The following is a 22,863-nucleotide window of genomic DNA, read 5'->3' as shown; positions in this document are numbered from 1 at the left end:
TTATGGTCGTATGGACCAATATTACGGCAATCACGCTATTACGGGACTTAATTAATATTATTTCCATAAGTGGGTATCTTTGGGAAATATTTTGCCGAGAGCCTTTCATAGAGTGACGTCATCACGGAAAGAAAATACCCCTTTAGCAAACTGCTGACAAAAATTTAAAATGGTGTCCATAATCCTTATTGAGTTTGAGCACAGACCCTAGATAAAAGGTATATGGTTTGTGTTGTGCAAAGCTCTCAGTAAATTTTCCACGTGGAAAATTATATATTATACTGTATGTTAGAAGTACAAAGTACACTTTGTTCTAATAATGCGTACGAAATCCAATAAGTTATACCATGGAAGAAAGATAGGTTATACTCAAACGTCGAGTGACTTGGACAAACGTGGTCGCCAGTTAATCCATGAAACATAATTTGTTTTTCTCCAAATATATTTCACATCATACACTACAAAGACCATACTGCCGTGATTTGCACAAAGGCATTAACGACCATTTTTGACATTTTAATGTTTTAGTTTTATCTGGGTAAGTTGGTGGTGCTGATTCTGAATCTGAAATCAGTTTGTTTCTAGCCCTCTTAGGTTTTAAGATATACGCTTGTCACAAAAGCATTATTTCGGTACTTTCACGGAACTACTTCCCAAATAGGCATTAAGCGCCATCCTTTACTTAGCACAAAAGTATTTTATTCGTTTATCCAATCAGCATTAAATGCTTTTGTGCGAATAATTTAAGTAATATGAGATTACCTTTAAATAATTTGCGCAAAAGCATTATTGCCTTTGTGAACATTTAAAACTCAAAAAATACCATGCACATCGGAATTTAACTTAAAAGGCGGGATAAAGGAACCGCTAGTTTCAATCAGGAACTATAAATTTAAAAAGAGCAGAAAAAATACTACTAGATAGGATATTTTCCAGAAAATTCTGAGGGAAAGTTTTTCATTGATAAAAAAAAGCAACAAAACTGAGTTTTTCTTAAAATGACGTTTTGGTCGTTAATGCCTTTGTGCAAATCACGGCAGCATATTGAAGCTTCATTAACTGGTCAGTAGATGGCGATACTCGTCTAGCACGGCGCAATTTTTAAATAAGAGAAACAAAGTTTAAAGAAAAACGAATTGTTTTCTGTCCAATTGATAGTCTTTGGTTAGATTTAATTTTAAAACAGGTTTGCCATGATCTTTTAATTGTAGATTAAGAATGGAAACGTCACTCTGCTACTTTTCTTTTGAAACTAAAATTCGAAAATATTTTTATTCAAATAATCAATTTTCTTACTGCCCTTTTAAAGTTTTCACTCTAGTGTCAGACAATATATTTAACCTAACTATAATCTAACATTACTCCGGGGGGTACCACTTTATCTAACAAACAATTTTTCCGGACTGAAATTCCTCGCATTTGCTAGTGGTCGCTGGTAACAGTGATTTCGATTATAGCTTTCACTTTTTTCACGGCAAAGTATTAAAAATCTGGGTCTTATAAAAGTTTCCCGTAATCCGCATGTAGGGCGCGCTGTAGACAGGTCTCTCAAAAAAAAGGACGCGTTATTTTTCAACTCTCTCTCTTCTCAGTCGGAGGTGGGATTTTATTTTGGAAGTACTTGGATGAGGACGGTGTAAACACTGGTTCTCCGTGAGAACACTTCGCTGGTCATACGAGTGTCATCAAGCTAACAAGTTAATTTCGGCTATTTAACTCTTGGAAATGACGGCGGTTACTTCCTAAATCGCGTTGGCTTTTTTTATGAGTTGACAATTCTTTTTTAAATTATTTTGGTCGACGGAAGAAAGCTCTCTATTAAGTTTTAAAAGTATTTCATCGATTTATCACCATGAAGTTATTTAGCACAGGTAAGATATATTAGTTTATTTTCGGTAATTAAGAAAGGCCATCGGGCTGAACCTGCTGATGACAATGCTATAATATTAATGAATATGGAAATAATAGAGCGGGTAACAGCAGAAGTATATATTATCCATCTTTGGGAGATGTATCCATTGGGGGAGAATTTCCCGCCAAGTATTACACTACTTAAGGATTTGAACGTATTTATAAAATACTATTTGTAATATGAGGTATTTCGTCCAACATTATTTTTTCTTCAGAAACGTATTTTGAAAAATCAGTGAGAACATTACATTAGCAGATAGGGACATGTTGGGTCTAGGTAATTTTCTAGAGTCCGCACATTCGAAGGGCCTGGGTTTTAACGGTTGGTTCCTTACAGTTATTTTAGGAAAAAAAATTGCATTGAAACCAGGGCCCGGAAAATTGAAAACTCAAATTTATATACTTCTGGTACTGGGAAAAGTGGTCAGGCTTAAGCCTTTCTTGTCCAATGTCCATCCAATAACCGTGAAATAAATTAAATGTTTATCAAATATATCCAAAACCGTGAAATTTCCTGCCTAAACTCTGGTTCAGTAACCCTTATTAATTACGTCGTTGTAATACAAACAATGTTTTTGGACTTTGAACGTTCGCATCATAATATACGTAAATTAGTAAAGGGGAATTGAAAACGGGTTGCTTTATTTTTTTGCTGAGTAGCCTTCACTTTTATTACAAAGGTTACAATTACAATAGATAACGTCCCAATACATTCGCCAAAAAGTAACTTATGAAAATCTGGTTCCCGGAACATATACGTACGGGGAATTTTTCGCGTGTTTAAAAAAAGCTGGGTAAATCCCGCAATGTCCTCTCAGTCATTTCACAACGTTTGGCATACGCGTCGCTTTACTCCCCAAAATCCACATAATATTGAAATAGATGGCTGCTCACCCACCATCGTAATAGACCCTCATTTGAATATTTCTTTAGAATTTGCAGTTAATTAAAAAACGGAATATCCACTAAATAAATCTTCTTGTTTGTACGAAATTTATTTAAAAAAACAAAAGTTCAAAGAAGGGAGGGGGAGGTAATACGCTTTTCTACATTTGTTCGAATTTCAATGGTCCGAACGGTGGAACAAATGTTCGAATTTCATTCGTCCGAACCGCCGAAATAACAAATGTTTCAATTGTTCGAATTGGACAACTTGTTTGTTTCATTCGTCCGAATCGGTAGCATCACTTGTCCGAATTCTGTCGCTAAATTAGTATTTCTTATTGCTGTTTTTTTTGTCCGGATTTTTTTTAGTGCAAGAATAAAAAATAAAAAACTACATTGTAAATATCGTTGTTTGTAAGTAAGTGGGAATTGCGTTGAATGTTGTGGATATTTTAGGTTAGGTTAGGTTCACGTTAATATTACTATTTTCTTATATTAACAATATTTAAAAAAAAAAAAACAATTCCTAATGTTCGAAAAAACGGACAAACGATTATTCGAACAAATGAAATTCGCCAGTAAAGTTAACATAAATTGAACGACTAAATCGCCAACAAAAGTTGTGATACATTTTTCGGGCAAATGAAATACGTTTTCGGACATACGATCCTGTTTTCCGGCATTCGGACAAATGATCATTCGGACATTTGTATACCACCGTTCGGACGAATGAAATTCGAACAAACGTACCCAAATCGAAAAAATGACAGTTGGAACAAAAAAATGAAATTGCTTCGATTTGATGGGCGTCTTAAAATATGAAACTGTCTAATTTCGAAATCACAATGGGACATTCCCAACGAGATGGTTGAGCCGAGAATTTATTATAATGTATAAGTACTAAGGGAGAATAGACGGGTTAAGCGATTCCTCGACAAAGTGTAGATGGAACGGGTAGGAGGACAGTTAGTACACACTAAAGCTACGATTACACTGCTACAAGTTTCCACTACAGTTTTCGGGGACTGCCTAATAGCTAGTAGTAAGCTTAGATAGCCGTTTTCTCGAACCCCGCCTCTCATGCCAGCGGTAAATTTGACCCAGTAGCGGCGCTAAGGGTGGGCTGAAGTGGGCTTTAGCCCCCCTGCATTTCTGAAAGGGGCCACATATTTTTATTAAAAGGGCCACATATTTGAATTTATGAATTTTCTTTATCTCTAGAAATTGGTTTTATTGCCAAGAAAAGTTGTTCTGAAAAAAAACATTCAAAATCAATTTGTTTACTCAATAAGATAGTAGACCATAAACAGATAGATTCTGGAGGAAGAGAGCAGAAATTGAAAGAAAGTTGAATGGACAATAGAAAGAAAAGAAAGGGAATTTAGGGAAATACCCCGGGCATGCACGTGTCTCCTCCAGGTCGGATACAAGGTCATAGGGGGTCCAGTTAACGCGACGAGAGCCGCAACAATAAAACGACCATGCTCTTCTCGCTTCCTGGAAAATTTATTAGGGGCCACTAATGTTGTAAGGGCCACAAAATTCTTAGGGGTCACAAAATAATTAGCCCACCTGTGAAAGAACCTTAGCGCCGCTACTGATTTGACCATGATCATCGTCATTCTCAATTAAATACCTTACTGGTTGAGCGCTAAGGGAACGTTCTCCAGGTGCGTAGGGACGTTTTGGATCAAAGGGGGTACAGCTTGAATATTGAATTTGGCACCGTTGTCTTCAACAGGCTTCTAGCGCCCCTTACGGACCAATTTGGCGCCTTTTCAAATTTTAAGGGGGGGTACATTGGAACCCTGTACCACCCCGTTCCTACGTCTGGCCACGGTTAGTCTCTAAACCAAATTATTAAATTTAACGGTTTTTATCGTTAACCGTTTAACTGTGGACAGTTTTTTGGTCGTTGATAGGGTACAGCGACTTCCTCTTATTCGCATCGTTAACGAGAACGGGATATTGACAATTAATACTCAGAAAAAAACACGAAAACGTGAATAGAGTAGTACCACAAGTGTATAATATTGTAACATAAGTGTGACATTTCCTATTATTCACCTGCAAAAGTTTTACCATGGGCCAATAAAAGATTCATTGTTTTACTGAGAGCTATTCACAGACAGAATGGGGTGGCGGAGTGGTTAGCCTAGCTGATTATTATTAGTATTATGAGCTTCGTCGCCATTTTGCGTCCGCTCGCTAACGCGGCACACGTAGCCTTTGACAGCGCCTCGCTAGGGGGATATTTTCTTCTTGTGATGACGTCACTCCGTTACTAGCTCTCAGTAAAATATTTCCCAAAGTGATCAACTTATTAATATTGTAGACTTATGGTAGTACGTATCAGTGTGACGTCACCCATGCTTTTTTCCATAGAGAAAAAAACACTCCTCAAATGGCAGCTACGGTCTAAGCTAAGCCGAGGGTGACGACCAAAATTATAAACCATTTTAGGCAAAGAAAAATTTTAATTTGGCTAATTTGGCTCTCAAATCGGTTGAGAAAATATTATTAATCAGATAGATATTTTTATTTTTTTTTTAATAATATCAAGTATGTATTTATTTACGATTATGTGGAGGGCATCATTTTCTAAATTTGAAAGGGGGGGAGGTAAAACTTCACCGGCGTGTGCAGGGGCGTGCAAAGGTATCCTGGGGCCCGGGGTCAAATTTACTCCCGGCCCCTTTTGAATTACACCCCCCCCCTCGAGCCCTGAAAACCTTTCCCAAATTATCATTATTTACACCCCCCCCCCCCCCTTTGAGCTTCTTCGATGGGCCCTACAGCTACGGGCCCTTACAGCGGGGCTCTTACTTGATTATAGTTATGTATCTTTAGGACTGGGGTTAGCTCTCATTTCCCTGGCTGCAGCTGTAAGCAGCGTTATTCTTATGGAATCTTATTTTAATAAAAAAAAAAACAAAAAATTTCCCTATTTTAATTTTGATGCACGTTTCAAGTAAATATTGAAGCAATATTAAACATGATAGAAGTTTTAAAGTATTTGACATAAGGGTTTTTATGGGGAAGATGTTCCTTTATAATGCTATTTTTTCAAGAGATTTTTACCTATAACTTCCTATATTTTCTGTGTTAAGTTCCTATAATTCCTATAATTTAAAGAAATAATCGCTGGGAGGCCTGCGAGGGGTTATCGTCTCAACATATTCAAATAAATACATTATTGGTAGTACCATAAGTCTATAATATTGTTCCATAAGTTTGTCCCTTGAGGAATATTTTAGTGAGAGATAGTCATGGAGTAACGTCATCACAAGAAGAAAATCTTCTATAGATGTGACCGAGGGGCAGGTCACTTCCTTGATTAACGACGCACCCCTACAAAGATTAAATCCAATTTAACCGTGATTATTTTGCTTAAATTCGATTTAATCACGATTATGTTGATTACATCACTTTAAATCATGTTTAGAATGTTTAAATCTGATTTAATCATGTTTAAATGATTAAATTGGATTAAAATGATTAAATCCTGAATAAAAAGATTAGATCATGATTAGAATGATTAAATCACGTTTAAATCGTGATTAGATTGATTAAATCGTGATTAAATTGATTAAATCGTGATTAAATTGATTAAATCGTGATTAAATTGATTAAATCGTGATTAGATTGATTAAATCGTGATTAGATTGATTAAATCGTGATTAGATTGATTAAATCGTGATTAGATTTTATAATCTCGATTAAATTTTTTAATCTTGATCACCCTGATTTAATCACGATTATCCTGATTAAATCATTTTACTATGATTAAGACGCACCCAAAATGGAAGTGACCTGCCCCTCGGATGTGACACGGGAGCGAGCGGACGCAAAACGTCCGTAATGCAGTCTGTCTTACGAATAACTCTCAGTAAAACCTTTGCATGTCAAAAATAGGAAGTGCCACACTTATGAACAATATAAAGACTTATGATAATACTATTTAATTTTATTTGTTAGAAAATATATTTACGCGAAACAAAAACTAGGCTATAGTTTTGATACGACATTTCGTCTCATTGATTTCTGGAACCGGTTTGGGATAGGCCTTTTACGTATAAATTTCTTTACAATACACCGCAATTAGTATTATTTTTCGAGCGTCGCGTTTAGAAAATCCCGATCCGTTCAATTTCGGAGAAGACCCAGAAAAGGGGTCTAGCCGCACCCAGCATCCGTAATGCATCATCGGGGTCACCGCTCCCTAATTCCCTCTTTTCGCAAATTGTCAAAATAGCGACGATGTTGGCAAAGATATGCTTTGGAGCCAATTTCTCGTTTCTTTTCTCAATTACGTTGCGTAATACCTCCATTCTTTCAAACTCTTCTCTCGTAATATACTGGCGTCTTTATCAATCTAATCTTGAAATTAAATTAAGCTTTGTAGATTTTAATTCGCCCCGATTTTTTTGTTTGTAAAGTTGTTTTAAACGACCTCGACATGTCATTTTGGATTGAAAGAGCGAGTTAGTTTAAATTGGCCCATTTCTCCGTATCATCAAAAACCGTAAAGAAATAGTTTCCCGTCGCCATCAAAGTTGTATTTGATTAAGAAATAGTTGACCATCGGGGCCTTAAACAAATCAACGTAAATGATTAATTTCCAAGAACCACTTTTTAGAAAAACCCGGTTTAAATTTTATTTCCAACTTATTTAAATCGGAGGTCTATTAACGTTGCATAACCGCCCAAAATTAGTGGTTCTCTAGTTCAATATTTGTGGCCTCTTGCCGGCATGGGCCCCTGATCTAAATTCAATTCGAGGGGATATATTGAGAAACAACTTGAAATATGAGGTGGCAATTTTTTATAAAAATAATTATCTTGGCGAAAGAGAGTCTAATTTTTTTTCTATACACTGATATATATTTTTGTAATAGTACCTTATGGATAAATTACTTATTATATAAAAACTTGATTTTCCCATCAACGACGAAGGATAGGTTTTTAATATCTTTTACTTATAACCCGCGGGCCCTATTTTACAATATTTTCCTGACGGCTCTACATTCCTTCATTATCATTGGATTTCAAACCATCAGGTTTGCGTTAAGTTTCCAAGCTCACTATCCGGATAGTAAAAACCGAAGAAATTAGAGTAATTACGTCCACGGTGTTAATTTTAAGTCACGGCTGGTGGACTAGCTAATCCATGGAAATTACTCTAGTGGAGATTCCCCTAATTTCGTCCTATATAGTCACCCCTCAGTAAATTCATGAATATGTAATAAGTACTTCAAAATGCTCCCCCCCCCCCTAACCATAAACGAAAAGTTCAAGGGCGTATTATCGTAGCGCGTCGGCATCCTGCAAGCTTGGCTGCTTCCCTAACCTGTCTCGGGGGTTTGAACTCGAATGCTATTTGTCTTCCCTTCTCGAGTTGCTAATCCTCGCCCGTTTTATTTTCCAAGTATACCGTTAGATAACCGGCTAGTTTTGGCCCATAGCGGTACCATCGCGGGCACCAAATATCTCCGCCTCACCATCTTCCACCACTGACGGTATTTTTTTCGGTGGACGGGGTTGGATCCCTTCCCCCAACACTAGTTTGAATATATCCAAGGTGAATCTTAAAGTACCCGCTGCGACCCTCCCTCGGCTCCCTCGAAACTTCTTCTTCTGGTCGTTCACACCATCACCGGAGAACCGCGGAAGTCACCCATCTACCCGCGCGAGCGTCTGTTTCTATCACGTGGAAAATAATCTCGGGAATTGGGGGAATTTGTTTGGCCAAGCTAGCCGCCTTCGTTTATTAGGAAATCTACTATTTAAATGTCGGACGCGTGATTGCTAAAGTTTGACCTATTGTAGGTCGCTTAAGCCATCGTCCAGCAGCCATGAAGCCGGCCTACTGGTACATGACGGGGGTTATGACCTTGTTCTTCTTCATCTACATGTCCGCCGTCCAATACGTCCGAGGTTACCAACTGGACTTTGTCTACCATAACCACGACGAAATGACGGCTCTCTTGCGTAATATCAGTCGCACGTATCCGAACTTTGCCCGAGTCTACTCCGTTGGACAATCCGTACAGGGTAAGTAGCCTTACTTTCTCGTTTTTAAACCTTTGGCAATATTAAAAAATAACGCGGTCAAGGAATTGAGAAAGTGGTAATACAGAAGGGAGGCTCGCGACGGAAATGTAGGGTTGGTTCGCCGGAAGTGCACTCGAAAGATTTAATTGGGTCTGATCGGAAATGGGAAACGATAAAAATGAATTAACGCCGAGGCGTGTGTTATCGGTATGGAAGTGGCGTAGTGCGCGTTGTACGGAGGAAGACATTTTCCTTGTATTTTATGGTTCGCGAAACTTCAAACATTATAGACGGGAAGTTAAATAAATTGAAAGTACGCGTATTTCGACCTCCCTCAACGATATGCCGTCTGAATCAATATTATGATACCAAATTGTTTTATTTTTTTAAATTTTCTTTACGCTGTATTTTCCTCCGAAAAATAATGCCCCGCCTGATTAAATTTGAATCCCAACGATATTTACTTATTTATATATCTGCGTGGAACTAGGGTACTTAAATTTGGCCTTTGATTTAATATTTACACTAAAAATATATATTTGTTTAAAGATCGAACAATTCATCTAGTTCTTAAAATTAGTATGTGATTATCCTTACGACCCGAGGTGTTACACACCGATTTAGTTCAAACTCGAGGGATTGGTAAACCTTCATCTAACTTGAAAAATACTAAAGACAATTTATTCAATGGGTAACGGTTTTGCCATGGCAACGAAAAATGTTTTTGACAACATAAAATGGAAATTTTTCCTATTTAAGCCATATCGGTTCATTTTCACCCATTTGGTTCAAATTGAGCAAAATGTGATCAATTTGGTTTTTTTCGTCAATTTTTTTAAAAAAATTATAATTTTGGTATTTTAAAATTTTTCACAGGGGGGGGGGGACCCTTGGAATCGGTCCAAATCATATGTTATTTTCAATGGGAAAATTTCCATTTCATGTTGTCAAAAACATTTTTCGTTGCCATGGCAAAACCGTTGCCCATTGAATAAATTCCCTTTAGGATTTTTCAAGTTACATGAAGGTCTACCAATCCCTAGAGTTTGAACAAAATCGGTGCGTAACACCTCGGGTCGTCTCCTTATTAGTGTAAGTAACGTAAAAATCATACGTTCTACGGTCTTAAAGCAAATTTTCTGATCGAACCATTTCTTTGTCACTGATACTCTCACCCAGGTTTGGCTTGAGCTCGCAAATACATATTAGTAGTAGGTTAGAATGGAATAGTATGGTTGTTTATTTGGCAATAAAACACTTCACAGAAAACCAACAAGTTATTAGACACAGGCGCGGTTCTAGGGGGTGGACCAATAGGCTAGTGCCCACCCAAAAATTTATGATATACTATTTCCTGAAGTATGGGCGCACTTAAGAAAAAAATTCTAGAACCGTGCCTGATTAAACAGTAGTTGTCACTAGGGGCTTTGTGACCAATAAAATTGTATTTGCTTGATAAATTTTGTTAATAGGCATACTTATAGTTTTAGTTGTAATATAATGTTATGAATAGAAGGGTAGTTTTGCTGTAATCCAGCTTCCTTAGCTACGACGGGTAGTCGTTTAAATAAATTGTAATTTATAAAAGTTAATATTGTCAAAACTATTTTATGCAGTAGAGGATAATTAAATTATGTTTGAAAAGTATATGGTTTTTATTAGCGTAAATATTAATGCTGGATCTAGAATTAAAGATATGTCGGTATTTATTGAAATAAAGCGTGTGTTCTTATTTTCACAATTAGAACTATTCTTAAATTAAACCATGGAAAATATTTTAACACTTATAATTTTAAACAAAAAAATCAAGCCGGGTGGCAAAAAAAAATTCAAAGTTGAGTTTCAAAATTTAGTTTCCCCATGATCTTGATAAAGGTTTTATAAAGTTGACTCCAACTGTAAAATTCTCCTTTTTTCTGTCTTAGGAATGGCGATTAGTGACATTTTTTTACCTCGCTTGGCTCCTCTCTATCAATCCTTCACGATCAACCCATTTTCCGCAAACACGAGACATTTAATTTTTCTCGTCCGTATCTCCAGTTATGGGAACTCTTAAATTTTAAAAACCACTAAAAACTAGAATTGATGGGTTTATATTATAAAGCTTCTGTATTTCTTCAAACTCGTAGACAATAGGACTAGGATTAGAATTTAAATATGACGCATTTATTTCGGGTAAATCCCGACTCCATCCACTGAGAAGTCAGTCCTATAGTAATTATATTATTGACCATCCTTGTGTACCTTGTCCAGTTCCGTAAAGATGCCCTAAATAAAAGAGGCATCAGAAAATCCTGGAGGTCTTCGGGATTTACAGGGTGTAAAAAGTATGAATTAAATACCTCCCATTTTATCAAAATACCTCCCATTTTATCAAAATACCTCCCATTTTATCAAAATACCTCCCATTTTATCAAAATACCTCCCATTTTATCAAAATACCTCCCATTTTATCAAAATACCTCCCATTTTATCAAAATACCTCCCATTTTATCAAAATACCTCCCATTTTATCAAAATACCTCCCATTTTATCAAAATACCTCCCATTTTATCAAAATACCTCCCATTTTATCAAAATACCTCCCATTTTATCAAAATACCTCTCATTTTATCAAAATACCTCTCATTTTATCAAAATACCTCTCATTTTATCAAAATACCTCTCATTTTATCAAAATACCTCTCATTTTATCAAAATACCTCTCATTTTATCAAAATACCTCTCATTTTATCAAAATACCTCTCATTTTATCAAAATACCTCTCATTTTATCAAAATACCTCTCATTTTATCAAAATACCTCTCATTTTATCAAAATACCTCTCATTTTATAAAATTTTTAATAGAAATAACATATTTTGTAACAAAAAGCAAAGCACGTGATACGAGATGTTTTTACGAAGGTTTTTTATCACTGAAATTTAAAGGTAAATCTTCAACTTCGTCCCGCGTTAAATTAGCCGCCCTGTATCAATGTGGGGGATCGGGAATTTTACTGTTTTACGATGTTGTAATTCGGTAAATTATTTCGTAAAGCGGCTAGTGGTATGTCAGAGTTTTTATTTTGAATGTAGAGTAGCGATAATGTGTCTTACGATTCCCTGAATTAGGGGCGAAAAATGGGAGTTTTTGGTTAATTCAACATCTCGGAAACAATACAGTGAAGGATCAAGGTTTTTGGAAAATTTACTGGAGCGAATATAAGGTCAAAGCCGCGGAGCACAATGCCTTTTTTGTGTTTTTACGACACAAAAAATATCTCCACCCTAAGGTCCATAGCTTAGATATTCTTAAAAGAAAATACGCTATTCTATAGAAATAAATCCTTTTTGGCTCTTTTGCGCGTATCGCACACGTCATTTAAGTTCGTGTGATTCATTCTTATATTAATTGGTTTGAATTGTGTATGGAAAATCTTGAAAATATACCTTATTACTTATCTTAATGTCATTGTCCATCTCACTAAATCACAATTACAAATGAAAAAGTTTAATATTTATCTTCAGCGAATTAGACGCTTAATATAAACCCTATAATATAGGAGCAACAAACACAGCACCCCACACAAGGAGAACGCAACCCGTCAAAATTCGTGCATTCTCTCGCGTACATTTTTCATTGGTTAGACGCTTTAGCGCCTGCTGCCGTCGGAAGGGGAAAATTCGGAAATTGTCTCAACGTTCAGCGTAAAGGTTCGTCCAATGAAATTTGTACATGACACTGCGTTAGCGTGTTTAAAGGCTAGCTGCGTTGTGTTTGTTGCTCCTATAGCTATAATGGGTGATTCTGCAATATAATTATGACCAAATTAATAAATGTATACAATAGTTATTTTTTTGGGCGCGCGCTCTTGATGTATTAATAGATTGTGGCTCACGCGATTTCGAGCGTGTTGAAAATGAAAAAAGTAATCACTTATTGGGAATGACAGTTGCGTATCTTCAAAGAGCCGTATCCAATTTTCTCTAGACTAACTTGTAAGAATAATTTCGCTGAGAATAAAGGAAAACATACATAAAAACATATATTCGAATTCCAATGTTATTTAGTTGTATAAATCCGTAAATATTACTTAAAAAACCCATTTGAATACGAATTAACTTAGAATTCTTCAAAATATCGATATTTTCGGTTGTTGATTTTAGTGTAATTCTATCTCAAGTTTTCTAAAAATAGGAGAAAGTTTAAAACACCCTCAATTTTCTTTAATAGCGAGTTTTTTATTCCGAAGGTAAAAAAATCGCGGTTTTTAGAATCGTAACGAAGTTATTCCTCCCCAAAAATAAATTGTTTTTAATCTAGTTTATGTTCAAAAGTTTCCTCTTTTTGAAACGACTACCTTAGCCAAAGATTTTTGGAATTTATCTTATTTTACCTTGAAATCGGTATTTAGAAGTTTTTTTTCATTTATTCCGAAAAGTTGAGAACGTGATAAAATCTTAAATTGAGGATGGGACTATAAGAACTACCTTATTTTTTAATTTTTGTTAATTAGTAGTTTATTTATTTTAGTAACGTTTCATTTTAATTTTTATAAAAATTAATAAATTGTATAAATTAAAAGGTGGTATCAAGTGAAGCAATTCCTGTTTCCCACGTTTATTGCCTACGGCAATTTACAAATATACAGGGTGTTTCAAAAGGTTATGCAAAAATTTGAAGGAGTTGTAGGGTATGAGTTGAGAAGTCAACAGTGACTTAGCCCGAAAAAACCTGTTAAAAAAACCTGAAAATATTAATAAAATAATTGAAATTGAATTGAAGTATGCCTGTTTTTTCCTATTTTCCTACGATGAGTTAAAAGAGCGCCACCACCCTCCTACGCATTGTAACCCGGCCACCTGAATTAAGGGCTTCAAAAGTCGCATGATGACTTAGGCCTAAGGGGGTGCCTTGGGTATTAGCCTAGCTGATTATTATTATTATTTTTTTTTTCAAAGTACTAGCCCCTGGAAGTAGACTGCAACAAATCCAAGCAGCAGGGACTTTAAATACTGTTTAAGTTCACTTTTGGGTTACCTCGATTTGTTTATAAAGTCCTTTTTTACCTATCACACGAACCCAAACCTTAATGTTCGTATTTCCCTGCTGCTTGGTTTGGCGCTTGTTGCAGCCTACTTTCAGGGGCTAGTAGGCCACACTTTGAAGCTCTCGGGCACTCTTTTAACTCATCGTAGGAAAATAGGGAAAAACAGGCGTACTTCTCATCTCATCCCCTACAACTCCTCACAATTTTTGCATATCCTTTTAAAACACCCTGTAGATAGCGATATGATAACAATTAAATGAGTAATTTTTCGAAATTATAATAGCATCTAGACATAAAAGGGCGATCTTTAATTTACATAAATTAAAAAGTCATTATGATTATTTCATTTCTATAATTATGGCTTACGCGAGGGTATCTCCTAATTACTCGCCGGGATAATTAGTACGAAGGCTGAAAATCCAATCTTAAATACGTTATGATGGTGAAATATCCCCCCCCGCAATATTTACGATGAAGCAACTACTGAAAACAATAGTTTTTCTTAATTTTATCCTTTCTAGTTTTGAGGAAAAACATTTTGTTAGCGATCCGAAGAAAAATGTAAGAAGTACGACTGGGCTGGTGTATAAAAATACGCCCTTAATATCGCCAAAGATCTCGAGAAATAAGAATACGTAATCCGTAGCAATATTTGACCCATGCCTCGAGGCAGCGCTCCAATCAATATTCCATTGGCCTATTTTTTAAACTTGACTGCTTTTCAAGATTTTACGTGAAAGTTGTCCTTATATTTTCTCGAAATATTTTAAGGTAATTTTTTAGGGCTTCCGTGATTTCTTCCCGTATGATACGCCAGTCTCATCCTGGTCTTGGGGGAACCTACTTTCCATTTCCATATACTTTTCAAATCTCCGCCAAACTTAGCGAAAACAAAATATCCCGCCTAAAATGAACTTAATTAAACCCTCAGTGTTTTGGATTGTGGAGTTTCTATTGTTAGCGCGATACACGCCGTTAATAATTTTTCGTATTGAAGTCACGGTCTAAAACGTTTTTTCTTTCTCTGAATTTTGGCGAGTGTTCTTTAGTAGCGTAGCGCCCCGCCTACGAGCCTAGCACTCGCGAATAAAAAAGTAATGCGAGAATCTCGTTTTTGACACGAGAGAGAGAGGTCCGTTAAATTAAGTAGGACAAAATCCCCGAGTTCAACATCACTCTCGAATCGTGTTAATCGAGCTTTGAATGGCCGTACCATTAAGGGTGCTTTGTTACGGATAACCAGAAGTCTAATATTCACAATAAGTATGACAATTAGCAAACATTGTCACGGAACTCATTTTCAGAGGTATTGCGAGATCAAAGTTTAGTTATACACACTCAATTTTGCTGCGTGTCCAAGTCGGAGCTAGGTCAGTGTCCGTGTGTAGTAAACAGTGGCGTAGTGCCCCCGAAAATGATCAAGGACGAAAATATAATACTCAAATAGGCAAAACTATAAAGTAAATTTGGTCTTAACCAACTTGTTAAAATGGGAAAACAAATTAACGTGACTACCATTTCGCAGCCAACTTCGATTTGGTAACTCTTGTTCATAGTTGGCCGTGCGATGGTAAAGAAAAAATTATTCCTTCCAGAATACTGCAGGCAGATAATTAACTTCCACAAGATGTTTTAAATAATAATAATAATAATTAGATTATTTAGATGAATCGCTCAAAATTTAAACCGACATTAGCAAAAGAAAATGAATAATAATTCGTATTTCTTAGGATAGATGGCGCTGCAGTTCTCTACAACGTCACGTGACTATCATATTTTCAGCCCCCCTGGACTTTATAGTTTCGCCTATTTGCTGCTTGTCCAAGTCGGAGCTAGGTCAGAGTGTCCGTGTGTAGTAAACAGAGGTGTAGTCAGGGGGAGGGCCAGAGTTAACGTACCCCCGAACCGGAACCGTATGTACAATATCGACTTCTATAAAATATAGGAGGTCATGTGATCTAGGAGCAACAAACACAACACCCCACGCAAGGAGAACACAACTCGTCAAAAGTCGTGGATTTTCTTGCGTACATTTTTCATTGGTTAGGCGCTTTAGCGCCTGCTGCCGTCGGAAGGGGAAAATTCGGAAATTGTCTCCCCCCCCCCGCCCGTAAAACGTTCAGCGTAAAGGCTCGCCCAACGAAATTTGTACACAACACTGCGTTATCGTGTTTAAAGGCTAGCTGCGTTCTCCTTGTGTTTGTTGCTCCTAGATGTGATAATGTTTTGTCTGCTCTGCAAGCCCTTTAAAGGTAGAGAGCACGCGCTGCAAAACTCGCGTGCAAGTAAAGCACTCGTGACGCGGATAAAAACATTTGATACTTCTATGTTTGTATTGTTTGTTTCTATCGAAACACCTATACACTAATACGCATATAATAAGGTAGAAGACCCTTTTACAGGAGTACCGCCATTGTGTGTAAATTTTTAATAATCTACTTGTTACTAGATGGCGCCATCAGTTTAGAATCCGAAATAACAAAAATGATAATATCCGCGAAAGTCTAATTTGAATTGTGGTTATTTAAAAGCTGAAATTTTGTATAACTATATTTTCTATAAACTTTCAGCTTGAAATAGCACTTAAATTATATAATAAATATAAAAATGTAATTTTATTTTTTCAAATTTTGCGCCAAATATACACGCTGGTGTCATCTAGTGTAGAAATACGAAATTAAAATTTTATACTCGATGGCGGTTTCTAAAGGTTTGTTTCCCTGTATGTAATATGCGAATTGGTGTATTGTTGTTTTTCTATATTTTTTTTCAAACGTGTCAACCTACCTCCCCCTGAAACAAAATCGTAGCTACACTAGTAACTGGTAGTAAATAGGTTCGATAAGAAAAATAACGCTAAACCGAGGAAGTGTCAAACTTATGGGTTACTTACGGTAAAATGTACGCTCGCACCCTGTCCTTAAAGGGAATATAACCTCAGGTTTTTTGGTGTGGAACACCAACACTTCAACCATTTCCCGCTCCCTCCTATGGGTTCAGATATTTTTGGCGCTGGTTAGTGATTTCCCGCCTAAATTGTTAACATAAAAAACATAAAAAAAACCTTAAAAAAGACTTGAGGTTATATTCCATTCAAATAGAGTCCTATATTGTAAGGATATATTGAAACTGAACGCTTTTATTTATGAGTTGGTGGGGTTGTTTTGTTGCTAATGAAAAATGAATTGGTGTTATAAAAGAGCGTCATGTTTCCTAGGAAGGGATCTGTGGGTCCTGGCTGTCTCGAAGTATCCCGAACAGGACGTCATTCTCCGGCCTCAAGTGAAATACGTGGCTAACATGCACGGAAATGAGGCACGTTCTATTTACATTTTTTTCCTTTTTTTTAATGAATTTGCATTTTTTTTTTTGGAAATTCCAAACATAAGAGAGTAGGCTATAGTATGAAGTCTTCCTTCGCTAAGAGTCGTTAGACGAGGTACGGGTGTCTGGGCAGCTTATTTCGTTTTTTTCGCTCGAAACATTTACATTAAGAGAGGGAATTTTCGTATTTAGGATATATATCCGTACGAGAATTGCGCAATTTGCTATTAGCCTGCCAAAATCTTACGTTTTATTTACTTTAGTTTCCTATAGTGTGGGCTTTCCTTAATGGAGCACTTTGCTTCCAAGGTCGTAATAACTTGATGGCGTTATATCTCTCATTAGGCTGTTGGACGCGAATTACTGGTTCATCTTATCATGTATTTAATCGACAATTACCACCGGGATAACTACGTGAGGTGGCTGGTGGACAACACCGAAATCCATTTTATGCCGTCCATGAACCCCGACGGCTTTGAGATAGCTTCGGAGGGCTTCTGCTCGGGTGTTAAGGGAAGGTAATATACGCCTTATTTCTTAATTGGTATCTAATTAATTGGTATTTATCGAATTTGTTTCTTCTCTAAAGATACAATGCCAGGGGATTCGATCTCAATAGAAATTTCCCAGACTACTTCAAAACGAACGACAAAGAAATCCAACCCGAAACGAAAGCTACCAAAGACTGGTTGGACAGCAACCATTTCGTCCTCTCTGGAAATCTCCACGGAGGGGCCTTGGTGGCCAGTTATCCCTTCGATAATACCCCGAACAGTAGTAAGCGACTATTTCCTCCCGAACGTTTATGATGGGTTACTGTACGATTACGCTTCAGTATTTCAGAGCTACTCTACATCGTCACTGACCCCCGACAACGACGTTTTTCAACACTTGGCTTTGGTTTACTCCACAAACCACGAAACGATGCATCAGGGCATTCCTTGTCGGGACGGCGGCATGGAGTTCCCCAACGGAACTACCAATGGCGCCGCTTGGTATCCTCTGACTGGTATTTGTCCTTATTAAAATACCGATTGGTTTAGGGATGATGATATGCGAGATGGTTTGTTTTATTAAGGTGGTATGCAGGACTACAATTACATATGGACGGGATGTAAAGAAGTGACTTTCGAAATAAGTTGTTGCAAGTACCCCTTCCGAGCCGAGCTAGCTCGTTACTGGAGTGCCAATAAGAAATCTTTGCTCAGATTTATCGCTGAAGTTCATCGCGGTAGGTTCACGAACAGTGGTTAATCCATGAATGAATTTACGATAACTGAGAATACGCAGCCGCAAATTTAGCCTACAGAGAGAGAAAACGTGTGACATGTCATTTCCTTCACATTCTCAGTTAACGTTAATTCATTCTTGGTTCGACTAATCGACTTAGCTAACCATTATTATTCTATAGGCGTCAAAGGATTAATTTCTGACCACAAGAATGTCCCAGTCGCTAAAGTATCGCTAAAAATCAAAGGTAGAGATATTGGCTTCAGAAGTACCAGAGATGGGGAGTATTGGAGGATACTACTCCCGGGAACCTATACCATCGAAGTAATTCGTTCAAGCGCTTAATAGTGGCGTGTGACCACTGAATTGTAATGGACAATTTTCGGTTTTAGGCGTACAAGGATGGCTTTCTACCAACGGAGACGCAGTTCGAGGTCACCAGTACGGGAGTGACTATTCACAACTTTACCATGTACCCCGCTCGACTGGTAAGTACCGACAACATCGAAGAAACGACGGCGGAATGGGATTTCCCTTATAGGGACAGGCAACACAGTGGAGCCCAGTCTGGTGGCGGTTATCTTGGCGAAGTCACTGGCGGCGGAACGGTAAACAACTATCCTTACATTTCTCCGTCACCCTATCCTCTGCCAGGACCCTCTAAACGACCCGAATACACGCGGTTTCCCGGCGAAACGGTCAACTATCCCCAGTCTACCCCGCTGGAAGGACGCGCGCGAACTAGGCCGTACGACGGTTCCCCCGTCAGTAGAGTTTACCATTACTCGAAGGGGTACGGGTACAGCTACTCGACCGGTTCTTCCCCGTCGCGCAAAACCGACTCGAACCTCAACGTCGAAGAGAGCGAACCCCATCAAGCTAGATTGGAAACCCTTAATTCTTCGAGTACCGCCAATTCTTCGAGTAGATCGGTGCAAGTAACGACGCTATCGCTTCTTACACTATGCGCCCTAGGACTTCGAGTTTGTTAACCAAGCCTTCTAGAAACCATTCTAATTCCGCGTAACTTCGAACCATTCCCAAATGACCGTGACTGAACTAAAATAATTCTGATACCGCATAGTAGCCGAGTGCATGGATAATGTTAACGTGATACTTAAAGAAGCATGGTGCTTGGCTGCGCTTGAGTCTCGTTATATCGGATTGTTTGTGAAGCGTGCCAAAATGTCGTACTACTTTTTACGTATACCACCTCTATCCCGTAAATAGGCGCGCGCTCGTAATGTTGTATTTGCATACCGGAACCTTCATTATGAGTCTGACGCACGGTCGTAGATCGATTTTGTTTTCAATTTCACCAAAATGTCGTGTTTTCTGTTCGTTTATTGATGTTTTGCATGTTGTTCTCATGTTAATTTTAATTTTTAACTCAATAAATGTCTGTTTCCGAAATAACACTCTTGTCCGCCTCTCCTTTTTGCACTCTTTCAACACGCACATATCACGAACACGTTGCACATGGGTTTTCCGAATAGAATTGTTAAAATGGGACTGGGTACGAGTTTCCCGATGCCCACCACCGCCATCGACGATCATGTTTTAACAGAATGTTCAACTATTTCAATGTTTAGGTCTTCAACTGGCGACGTTTTCTGGTATACGGCATTTCCCATTTGTTGGTGATGATGTCTTCTTGGTAAACTGTGAAAGACAATCATAAATATCTGTCTATTTATCCTACTGGTGAAGGTGGGCACTTCAGCACGATATTTCTGTGTATTTTGTTGTCTTTTTTGTAATTAACTTTCTATTGTTTCGTTTTTACTAACAATTAAAGTCACAGGATCTTAATATTGTAGCCGAGTCAAGGTACGTAAGTTTTCCCATACAGAATTGCCAGACGTAAAATATTATAGTGCGATAATTTCAGTACATGTCGATAATTCGGAGCTAGTGTTTGGGCCGTACTATAATTTAAACTGCGTACTATTTTCGATTAATCGTTCTGAGCGTACTATATTGTACGATAATTTTCGAATTTAGTGGAAACTGGTTTATTTTGTTTTCGTCAAGGTTTATTTCAATCTACTCAATTTGATTTAAGCGTTATTAAAATTTTAACTTCTTATATTATTTGGACCAAATTCAACTATAACCTAAATTTTTTAAACCTTTTAAATCCATGGTGTGAGAAATAATAATGAAAATACTTTTTAAAGAAAGGATCTCATAGATAATACAAAACTTTTTATTACTATTCCGATAAATTCAAATTTACTGCCAAATAATGAGACGAACGATACGTTTTGTTTCTAATATCGATAATTGTTTCGACTCAGTATATACTATAATTTAATTTTCAAACCTGGCAACGCTGTTTCCAAATTTTTTTGGGGAAATATTTGGTGTTTCAGTACAGTAAGACCAAAGATAATGTAAACCTCTTTCCCTAGATTCGAAATAACAGCCTCGTGCGTAGTCAATAGCGTTTACCCATTTCCTGTCGGAACTCAGAAAATGTTAGCTCCATTGTTACCAAGGTAACCAACTATAGATAAGACTATGGCCACCTTGGATGACGCGTTTTTCACCCAACAGCACGTCATCAAAGTTGACCATGATAGGACTATGGCAGCGACCGATAAGGGTCTATTTTTCTGAGGTCACGTCCCGGAAGTGGGTAAACGCTTCGTTACAAAACCGTCAATCGGAAAGCTCAGAATTCGAATCTAGGGTATGGAATTCTATATTATCTTTGACAAGACACAACAAAGTTTTCCAAGTGGTATTGCGTTGTTTATTAAGAGCCTGTATGACACTTGAATAAATCTTTAACTACATCCTTTTTTTACAATGACACCTAAAATATCGAAGTAGCGCCACTCGGTAGCGATTTCGTGATTTAAAGTTTTAAACTTCTTGGAATGTAACCGCCTTCTCTCACTTGAGGCCAAGGCTTAGGAAAAATTTTAAACGCATTGCTGCTTTCTAAGGCTTACCTCATCCAGAAATAATAAATGATCCTTATTCCTTTTGACACCAAGCTCCTTTCGAAGCTAATGAAAGTAAAATGGTGAAGCAGATTGTAAACTTAACAATGGTTTCCAATTTCATTGATTGCGGATTATGTCATCTTGTTGTTTTGAGAGGCTGTGAAATTCGCGAATCGATGGCTACTAGCAGAAGTGCCCTTTCTTGAGCTATAATAGTCGGCACCACCTTAGGCCCAAGTCAGTTAGCGACTTAATATATAGACGCTTAAATAGAACCGGTTCAGCGATTTTCCTAGAAGTAGTAATACATAGAGTGAAGACATACTAATTGTAAAAGTGTTACATTTTCAATTTCGCACGCGCCATCTGAAAGAAAAAGATGTGGGCACGCTATAAACTTTAGCCATACAAATAAAACTAACATAAACATTTTATTCAGTGGCTCACGCATGCGCGTAGGGGAGGAAAGAAAAAAAAACGACATTTATTGAAGCGCCTATAGGCTTGTCAACATCAACTTTTATTTCCTGAGAATTTTGGGATTGGATAAATTTGTTTAACTAAAATATATAACACCACAGAACTAAATTACCAAATTATAGATTAATGTTTGTTAATCCTCCTACTAACTTGATAGTGGTGATCAGAGGTGTTAGTAAGAAAAAAATGTATAAACAAGGCTACAAGCATAGAAATCTCATAGGTAACTAGAATGCTGCCGCCTACGGCCGAGCTTGACGCCAGTTCACCTTGAACCTTCAGCCAATGAGAGGCCGTAGAGTGGTTCCGCCAAGGAGGATAATAATCCTCCTTGGATCCGCTACTATAGCGGGAGATAGGTGACGTCATTCTCTCTGGTGACATTAAATTCTTGGCAGAACCACTCTTTGAGCTCTGATTGGCTGAGATCTGGCTATCGTCTGCCACGGCGTTTGGCCCATTTGCCAGTTACACGGCAGCATTGTTGTTACCTATGAGATTTCTATGGCTACAAGTGTCATACTTTTATTATGCTATTTTACTTATTAATAGAGTTATATTTTAATGTTTGAAAATTTTGTGGGTTCTCTATTATTTTCTTTTCATTTTTCTCAATTAGAATCGCCCATTTATACGACGAAATAACTCGTTATTATTTCCCGGTCAGTCTTTGTTTCCCACAAGAAGGCCACAGGGGACGATAGCTAGTTCACTAATATCAACGATATCCAATGGAATCAATAGAGTTTTTGCAGGAATATTGGGCTAACACTAAAAAACTTTAAACCACACAGGAGTTCTTTTCTAGAGGCAACGAACTTCTGTTTTACAAAACGCGCAATGTAATACCAATGATATTTAAATAGTTTTATATATATATATATATATATATATACACTAAAACTTTCTCAACTAGGGGCTGGAACCCCTTTCAGATGTAAAATGTTTTAAAGCGCTTCACGATAATTCATACTACCAATAAAACTTGAAAAAA

The 22,863-nt window shown here is 37.3% G+C and overlaps 1 protein-coding gene across 6 annotated transcripts; it reads left to right on the top strand.

The window, feature by feature from the left end:
- The first annotated feature begins 1,516 nt into the window (after positions 1–1,516).
- LOC149922970 (carboxypeptidase D-like) lies at positions 1,517–22,848 on the top strand. 6 transcript variants are annotated; one of them, XM_090162993.1, is made up of 11 exons: positions 1,524–1,871; positions 8,626–8,850; positions 17,099–17,196; positions 17,551–17,723; positions 17,795–17,982; positions 18,041–18,214; positions 18,284–18,436; positions 18,617–18,759; positions 18,828–18,923; positions 20,028–20,145; positions 22,489–22,627. In XM_090162993.1, the coding sequence occupies exons 1-10, from the start codon at positions 1,853–1,855 to the stop codon at positions 20,094–20,096; spliced, it is 1,338 nt and encodes a 445-aa protein (XP_090019119.1). In that variant the 5' UTR covers positions 1,524–1,852; the 3' UTR covers positions 20,097–20,145; positions 22,489–22,627. The 6 variants fall into 6 exon arrangements, with proteins under 6 accessions (XP_090019115.1, XP_090019114.1, XP_090019116.1 ...); XM_090162991.1 differs by having other exon boundaries at positions 1,525–1,871; positions 18,828–19,043; XM_090162992.1 differs by lacking the exon at positions 20,028–20,145 and having other exon boundaries at positions 1,525–1,871; positions 22,489–22,848.
- Positions 22,849–22,863: the final 15 nt, after the last annotated feature.

Source organism: Leiobunum rupestre, chromosome 11 (assembly GCF_980474605.1).
Source record: "Leiobunum rupestre chromosome 11, qqLeiRupe1.1.hap1, whole genome shotgun sequence".
NCBI lineage: Eukaryota > Metazoa > Arthropoda > Arachnida > Opiliones > Sclerosomatidae > Leiobunum > Leiobunum rupestre.
Note: the sequence above shows the minus strand (reverse complement) of the source record. Positions and strands in the feature narration are given on the sequence as shown.

What these genes read in the sequence shown, in the direction of transcription:
- LOC149922970 (XM_090162988.1), top strand. An exon ending in TGCTCGGGTGTTAAGGGAAG is followed by an intron (nt 17,724 to 17,794) that starts GTAATATACGCC and finishes TCTTCTCTAAAG; the next exon opens with ATACAATGCCAGGGGATTCG. An exon ending in CGATAATACCCCGAACAGTA is followed by an intron (nt 17,983 to 18,040) that starts GTAAGCGACTAT and finishes ATTACGCTTCAG; the next exon opens with TATTTCAGAGCTACTCTACA.